The 8,423-nt window shown below is 40.7% G+C and overlaps 2 protein-coding genes across 2 annotated transcripts in view; both read left to right on the top strand.

Moving 5' to 3' along the window:
• LOC122843333 overlaps positions 1-8,423 on the top strand; it is a 705,002-nt gene that overhangs the window by 47,896 nt on the left and 648,683 nt on the right. The gene's annotated exons all lie outside the window — the stretch shown is intronic.
• Positions 25-8,423, top strand: part of ctdp1 (CTD (carboxy-terminal domain, RNA polymerase II, polypeptide A) phosphatase, subunit 1) — a 65,024-nt gene continuing 56,625 nt past the window's right edge. The window contains exons 1-7 of the mRNA XM_044137993.1: positions 25-609; positions 3,119-3,202; positions 4,315-4,408; positions 4,616-4,744; positions 4,824-4,974; positions 6,433-6,523; positions 7,058-7,224. Of these exons, the coding sequence (XP_043993928.1) occupies positions 311-609; positions 3,119-3,202; positions 4,315-4,408; positions 4,616-4,744; positions 4,824-4,974; positions 6,433-6,523; positions 7,058-7,224 (1,015 nt within the window). The 5' untranslated portion in view covers positions 25-310. The remainder of the gene's footprint in view (positions 610-3,118; positions 3,203-4,314; positions 4,409-4,615; positions 4,745-4,823; positions 4,975-6,432; positions 6,524-7,057; positions 7,225-8,423) is intronic.

The following is an 8,423-nucleotide window of genomic DNA, read 5'->3' as shown; positions in this document are numbered from 1 at the left end:
TAATACATGCATTCATATGTGCTTTTATTTTAAAGTGTAGTGTCTTGTTTATGCCGCCTGCCCACCGGAAGCTCTGCGACCCGTGTCGCTGCAGCGTTGCGCTTTCCTGTTTACGAGCGGGAAGAGCGAACGGAGCATCACCGTGTACACTTTTAGGGGTTTATTATCGCCTGCACATTTGTTTTTAGCTGTCTTCGAGAGCGGCAGTCTACACGTTTTAATGAGCCACTTGGCACTATCAGGAGTTTAGATACGTTGTAGGCGGAGCGCTGGTGAAAACAAGAGGTGTTTTTGGAGCGGAGTGGGACAGATGGAGGATCCTCCAGCAGATCCTAGCGGCGGCGACGGCTGTGGTGCAGCGGAGGGCCCCACGGTGCAGGTGGCTGACATGCGCTGGCCAACCGGAGCTCTTCCGCTCCGGCTCCTGGAGTGGAAGGTCAAGCCAGGGTCTCTCGTGAACGTGGACTCGGTTCTTGCCTTATGTGCTCTCATAGCTCAGAATAAGGAGACGGAGGCTGCTGCTAGGCTGCCAGAGAAGAAGGTGAAATCGGACCGTGCTGGAGTGGTGAAGGAGCTCTGCTGTCAGCCAGGACAAATAATTCCTCCCGGGTGAGTTACTGACTACCTGCTAATTTTAGATCATGTTAGTTGACCTGCATGGAAAGGCTACGGGCAGTATGTCAGCTGCATCTCCCGACAACACCCTGTTAAACACGGCTGTTAGCTTAGAAGCTAACAATGCTAACTTGATTTTAGCCCATCTTCTACTGTCAAGGTGGTACAAATGAAGAGCCTTTTAACTAGAACCTTCAAAGTAAAAGCATTGTATTTGAGTAAAAATTCACACAGCCTTACTGGACCTTTATAACTATTATATTAGAGATGATACAGTTTAAGTAGAATATACACAAGTAAACAAACGACTGCGTTGACACTTGTTGGTATAAATTAATTCTACTAGAATCTAAGTGTTCGCTTTTATTGTGAAAAGCAAACCAGATGTAGCGCTGTGTCGCGTTGTTATGGCTTGACCTGACAACCGGGGAGCGTGTAGGAGCTGAGGAGGTTGACAGGTGGAAGGCAAGCTTAAGTCTAACCGACTGGGCTCAGAACGGACGTTTCCCGCCGTTTTTTATGTTACAAAATTCTTCACAATTTAACACCGTCTGCCTAAAATACCTCTGGAAAATTATTACGGGATGAGGTTCCAGTATTGAGATTTGGGGAAAAAAATTGTTTGTAAATAAATAGCAGTAGTAATGCTTTTTACTCCTTTACATGAGGAGGACCAAGAAGTACGCCCCTCAAAGTTTTACTTTATCAAAAGTATATACATCCATGCTAAAATTTAAGGTTGCGTCAAGTAAATAAGGTAATTCATAATAAATAATTTCCAAACTGTTTACTACATGTGTCAGTATCTCACATTTTGAGTTGGAAATACTTCACACACTCTACCTTGCGAAATTTCTTCAATTCTCCAAGCCATTTGAAAACTTTAATGATACTTTAGTGATATTATTAATTTAAATAAAACAAAATACTGTTAAGTATTCCAAAGGTAAATTACAGTTTGTTATAACTCATATCATTTGTCATCAAAAAGTCGCTTAGAACGATTACCTGGGCAGGAAGGATGCTCAGTAGTAGTCAGTCTTCCAACTAATCTGACGAAGCCTCTGACTGAAGACTGTTGCTGTTTGATAGTCTCATGAATCAACTTATCCATTATAAGTGAAGTTGGAGCATTGAAATCCCTCTTATGTCCAGCTTTCTTTAGCAGTTTTGGATACTTTGGACCAAAAGTTTCTAGTATTCGGAACTGATAGCTCAGTTTGAGCTAAAGGACAGTAACTCCACTGTATCGCACTCCGTAAAACTACAGTGGAAACACTTCACACGAGTGATAAACAACCGGATTTTTACTACTGGTGGAAAAGACGAAGATGACGACAGGAAGTGGTAGGAGGATGATGGCGTGGCATGTCTTTTAGTGAACAGATTTATTCACCGGTGATTTTAATTTCATTTCCTATTTAATGGAAACACGGATATTGCAAAATTGCATTTTGTTGGGACATTAGAGGAATATTGACAAAGTCTTGTGCACATTCGTAATCGAAACAAAGCTTGTAAGGCCTTATGTAATATTCAAACCTTCTGAGAAGCTAAACTGTAATAAAAATTTAGCAATATATTTAATTAAAATATGTGAGTTCCATGTTTTTCTTGCGTGAAAAATTGAAATAAATAAACTTTTTGAAGATATTGTAACTTAATCTGTATTTTAGAAGTCCACAATATGCAAAAATAACCTATTTCTTAAAAAACTAAAATAATTTATTAATTTAATGCATTTTGAAACATTAGCTGTACATTATTTACATAATATTATAGAACTCACGTTTCTTTAAAACGAACAGGAGCCGTCCGAAAGCCCACAGCAGATTTGACAGGGTTGTTAGTCATTAACAAAGATGAAGTGAAAAAGCAAAAGTCCGGTGTGGATAAAGTAAGTACACCCCCGGTGGAGCGCCACCTTCAGCAGCAGGGTTTTTCTTTATCAGTCTCTTCCATTGTTGTGGAGGAATTTGGCCTCATTCATCTTTACGAGGTCGTTTGGGTTCATCGAGGTTCGCAGACCTTTGCTGATGCAAAGCTCCGTTTTACTACCAGCACAGAGTTTGAGTCAGATTGAGGTCTGGACTTTGCATTTTTTCCATTATTTTGTGTTGCAGTCAGTTTGTTGTGGATGATGAGATTCCTTTTTCTTTATTTTACACTTTGCAACAAAGCTCAGTTTGGGGCTCCTATGAGTCTGTTTTTCACACAAACTCAAGTGAAACGCTAAGACTTCTATTTTTGAAACAAAGTTGATAAAGTCAAATAAAAAAAATAAAATACAAAAATGTAAGTACATCCTTTCCAAATATTTTGAGCCATCTGTGTCTTAACCGTTGAGGATTGGTCTGATCAAAGAAATATTCAAAAGTTTAACTGGCAAATAAAGCCAGACAAAAGGAAATACCCAGAGCTTTCCAGTGTTTATGCAACAAAAATGTAGCTGTTTTAATCTAGATTGAACAAATTTTGCACATTTGTTTTTTCCTGTCTCTAGGGGCGTCATCGTCAGAATCGAAGAGTGCAGCCATCCAATAGTGATGAAGGGTCTGTGCGCCGAATGCGGCCAGGATCTGACTCAGTAAGGTTCTTTTCTTCATTTAAGGAGAAACTGGTTGCTGGTTCTACAGCAGTGGAGCATTTCAGATGACGCTCGGCTAGCTTCCTAGGCTTCGGAGTGGATTGTGTCACATAATGCCACGAAGTGACGTCAGACATCACAGTAGAGTTAGTTATCCGGAAATAAGCTGTATTGCAGCATATTACTGTAAGATTTTAAAACTTATACTCCTCATCAGGTCGTAATTATTTTTATGTGCTTAGTGGTTTGGCATTAGCTTCCGCTGATTATTACATGTATAGCAGTTCAGCGTTAGCTTCTGCTATTTGTTTTGTTTGTTTTTTGTGGTGTAGCACTAGCTTTCAATCATTTGTTTTATGTGTAGTTTAAAACATCTGCTAATTTCTCTGTGTTTACTGTTAGCAGGGCTAAGATTCTTTAGCAAATTAGTAGCTAGTGGAACTAACTTTTTGGCTAGCTGTGTCCACCACTGGCAATAACTACTGGCTACGTTAGTGCCAACAAATGTTCTTCATTATAGCCGTGGTGGCCATTTTGAAAAATGTCCACCAGAAAAAGGAAGCACAAGATCAAGAAAATATATGTAGGTTTTATGGCTCAAAAAATATGAAGTCCTTCATTTGACACCAAACACATGCACAGTTGGCGATTTTAGCGCAAAACCATGACAACCATGGTGGCCATCTTGAAAAATGAATAACCTGTCAGTAAATTAGATTTTGATGGTATCTGTTATGTATAATTTGACATAAGATTAATACTTTTAATCTTTTCACACATTAAAAGCATTAATCTGTGGAAAATATTTTCAATATCAGTTCAAAAATAGTCTTTCCTTGGCGACCATGTTGAATTTTTTAGTTTCTCACGTTTGCTCATGAGTCATCCTCTCTGCTGCATGACTATTACCTTTGAGGTTTTAGATGTTTTGTGTTCTTGCAGGACACAAAAATAAAGTAACAAGTAGCTACAAACAGTCCCAAGTGAACCGCTGCAGGAGATGAGTTCTTGGAATAGCAACTGTTGATGATGTATCCAGCCAGTCACAGTATGTTCAAGGACATTAGAAATGCACAAACTCAGAACTCCTGCTCCTATTATTTCCCTTTAAGGCTGCAGGGGACTAATGGGAACCAGCAAAGTCCCATCTCCAAAGCAACAGTCTCCATGGTGCACAGTGTCCCTGAACTGATGGTCAGCTCGGAGGTGAGTCATATGACGGCGATACCTTGAACGAACAACCGCTCTACTGTAAAGTTTCGTTGTGTTTCTGTGCGCCTGTTTGCCACAAGCGGATTGTTTGAGAAACTCCCAGGTCCTAGTTGCACCGGATGAAGAAGTTCACTGAATAAACCAGAAGAAAAACGTGAAGGAAACCGCTGTGAGAGTTTGTCGTTTCTCTCCCCACAACAGCAAGCCAAACAGCTGGCCCAAGAAGACCAGCAGAGGCTGCACCGTAACAAAAAGCTGGTCCTCATGGTGGACCTGGACCAGACGCTGATCCACACCACTGAGCAGCACTGCCAGCGCATGTCCAACAAGGTACCGCTCCCACCTACTGCCTCACTGCTAAATCTCGTGGCGACCATTTAAAAAACAAAAAAATAAATGTTTCCTTCAGGGGATCTTCCACTTCCAGCTGGGTCGGGGGGAGCCCATGCTCCACACGCGGTTACGGCCGCACTGCAAGGAATTCCTGGAGAAAATCGCCAAACTCTACGAGCTGCACGTCTTCACATTCGGGAGCCGTCTATATGCACACACCATTGCTGGTAATGGACTCATTGTCGTTTTCTCACAACTAAAACTATAGCATCTGCTGTAACTTGCAGTAGTTTCAACACTCCAGGAACTTTTTCCATGTTTTATCACGTTGCAGAATTCAGTGAACGGGGTTTCCCCTGGTGTGTCATAACTTGCCCCTCTGCCAGGCCAAACATCGTTTGCTTACTTACTTCAATTGTTTTTTATATACACCTGTAACCGTGATAGTAAAGCTACGTCTTTAATTGATGCAATGAACTGAAAATGGTTTATTAGGACGGTGATCTTGCAGAGGAGGTTCACCTCTACCGGCATTTGTATTGTAAGTCTAGGTCTTTGTTTGGATTACGTACACGTCAAGTTTAAAAGCATCACCACTTGCTCGGCTCGCGCACAATTAACACAAACCCATAAAAATGCAACCATAAAGTCTGAGGCACAGTCACGCTTTTAGAGGTTTATATTCAACGCGCATATGTCATTGTGGACAAAGAACAAGTTTGAATACTAAGTACTCAATGCACATACTGGCACGCGTTTTGATCTGTGCCTGCACTTACAGCTTTATAAAGTTGATATAAATCTACAACACAATCAGCCAATCACATACTGGTATTTTTGGTCCGGAGTATTTTTTGCAAATTCTCTTTTGCTTAGATAAATAACTGCAAATCACAAATAAGGCAAAAAAATAAAAAATTGCAAAACAAGCAAACTATACAGTATGAAGGAATCGCAGTCACTACATTTTTGAGGTGACTTGCACTGGATTTTATTTAGGGGTTTCAGAATAAAGGGGGTTTAATGCAAATGCACACTATATATTTTTTAGACGTTCATGTAAAAAAAATACTGATGGAAAAAAAAACTGTATAATTTTCGATATTGGACGTCAGGTTGCGCTTCCTGCTAGCGTCCACCAGAGGGCGGTGTCTGCTCACGCTCTATAGTCAAGCTCAGCTTTGGTTCTTTCTGGGGAGGGCAAAGTTTCTACAAATGATTTCCAGCAGATTCTTTTCCTATTGTTTATTTTTTGGGATGCTTTTCTTCTTAGTATAAACATTTTGCTGCTGTTTATCAGGTTTTAGACGGATCTTTTATGCAGCATCTTTTTGGTATTCATGCTGCTGTCTGTCGTTGTGGTATAAATAATAAGAGCAGCCCCGGCCCAGTGCTTGTTTCTGCCTCCACGATGAATGTTTAATGCGGGTTGAATTGGATTCTGCTGCTGACCTCATTGCAGAGAGTTCAGCTTGTTTCAAAGCTGTTATTATCAGCAGCAGTTGTGGAGTTTTTATTTTATTTTTCATAACGCGCAGCATATTTTGTTTCAGAAACCCAGCAAATGTTAGATTGCATTCAAAATGAAGTTTCTGTTGAAATCCATCTACTCTGCGAGAACCTACAAACGGATAATATAATTCAGACGGAACAGAAATCAAACATCTCTTCTTCTTCCTCTCTAGGCTTCTTGGATCCCGAAAAGAAACTTTTCTCCCACAGAATCCTTTCTAGAGACGAATGCATAGATCCGTTCTCCAAGACGGGGAATCTTAGGTGAGAGATGCACTCTGTCTGTTTACGCATCAGCACACATGATGATGCTTCTGAGCTGTTGTTTAAAAAAACAGATACAGTTTAAATGAGATATTTACATCCACGTTTGTCCCTCTGCCTGGCATGAAATCAGACAAAATTTTCTTGTTTTAGGAGAATTACCAACATTAGGTTTGATTGGTAAATGCTTCTCTTTAAGTTTAGATGTCTACTTTTCTTTCCTGTTTGGTAGAACTGTCTTAAAATGTATGACCCAGGCCAAAGTCTCTAGTTATGTATCAACAAACATCTCAGCGTAGTTTGCTGGAATTGTGACCGCTGCTCCTGACAAAAAATTATCAAAAAAAATCTTATTATTCTGTCGCTTGGCAAACGTAAATAATTGTAAAAATGCTAACTGAGCTGAAACAAGAATGCGTCAGTGCGATTTAGTGTCAAACATGAAAACAAGCGTGTAAAAATATCAGATTTCAACAGCAGAAGATATTTACTTCGTATTTCATAAAGCATAATTTTTTTTCCCCCCTTCTACAGGAACCTGTTCCCCTGCGGCGACTCCATGGTCTGCATCATCGACGACCGTGAAGACGTCTGGAAGTTTGCACCGAACCTCATCACTGTGAAGAAGTACATCTACTTCCAGGGCATCGGAGACATCAACGCTCCGCCAGGATCACGGGAAGCTCAGATGGCCAAAAAAGGTGCAAGAACGTTTTTTATTTTTTTCCTTTTTCTTTTCTGAAACACCGGGGGGAAAAAAACAACTACCCCTTGAAATGATATTGTTAGACCATGCCTGGTTAGATTTGGTGGATTTATTGCCTTTCTCTGGTTGACTATAAAAAGTAATTGCAGAGATTTTATTGGACAGAAACTCTGCCTTCGTTCATGCAAGCCGTTTAATTTACTGCTTTCGTGTTCTTAGAGCCGGTACAAACCCCAAACTGCTGCAGCGTGCCCTGTCTCCTCCGATTATTACGCCTCCATATCTTGTCCATTCAGCCCAGTGGTTTCAAAAGATACTGTATACTTACTTTGAACAAGACAACTTTTATTTATGTATTCTTTTTTTTTTTCTTAGCCTGCCTTGTTGACAGGTTATCTCCTCACATATTTCACGCTCAAACAGAGTCGCTGGCTGCCGAGTGACTCAGCGTTCCCAGAGGAATCGGATTTGCCTCGCAGGAGTGCTCTCCTCCAAGAAGTGTTTGCCAACACGGGGCGAAGTCAGAGCTGCACTTGCTGTGCTGAAATCTAAGCAGTTCTCTTTGCGGAGCGTATTAGAGGAGACCTTCAGGCAACTTTGGGCAACTAGGCAGCTGATTGATCTACTTGGAGACAAGTTTCCTAATAGGTCTGCAGTCAGACTGTCGGGTTTCTGTTATCGCAAGACATTCAGCTGCCGAGGGTACTCCTGTACCTTCATGTTTTCTCTTGTTATAACCTTAATATAGTTCAATAAGATTTTTATGATGAACGAACACAAAGCAGTGCATACTTGTTTAGTGGGAGAAAAATTAAAATTATTAACTGTTTTTCCAAATCAAAATCGGAAAAATGTATTTTGAGCTTCCCTGAGTCAACACGTTGCCGAATCGCCTTTCGCTACAGGTAAAGCTGCAAGTCTTTCTGGATATTTTCCTACCAGTTTTCCACATCTAGAGACTGGATGTCTTTCCTGATTTCTTTCCTCAGGTTGGATGGAGAGCATCTGCAGGTTTCCGCAGCGTAACATAAGCCTGGCGGGCCACCAGGCTTTACTTGCAACCCCTGCCAGGCTAAATCTAGTTTTTTAATATCAAATTAATATGTTTTTCTTACACACCATTAGCAAACACAGGATCGTGTGCGCCACGTTTTATTAAAAAGCGTATATTTGGAAGGTGATCTTGCAGAGCAG

This window comes from Gambusia affinis, linkage group LG14 (assembly GCF_019740435.1).
Source record: "Gambusia affinis linkage group LG14, SWU_Gaff_1.0, whole genome shotgun sequence".
Lineage (NCBI taxonomy): Eukaryota > Metazoa > Chordata > Actinopteri > Cyprinodontiformes > Poeciliidae > Gambusia > Gambusia affinis.
This window is presented reverse-complemented; position numbering and strand designations above follow the sequence as displayed.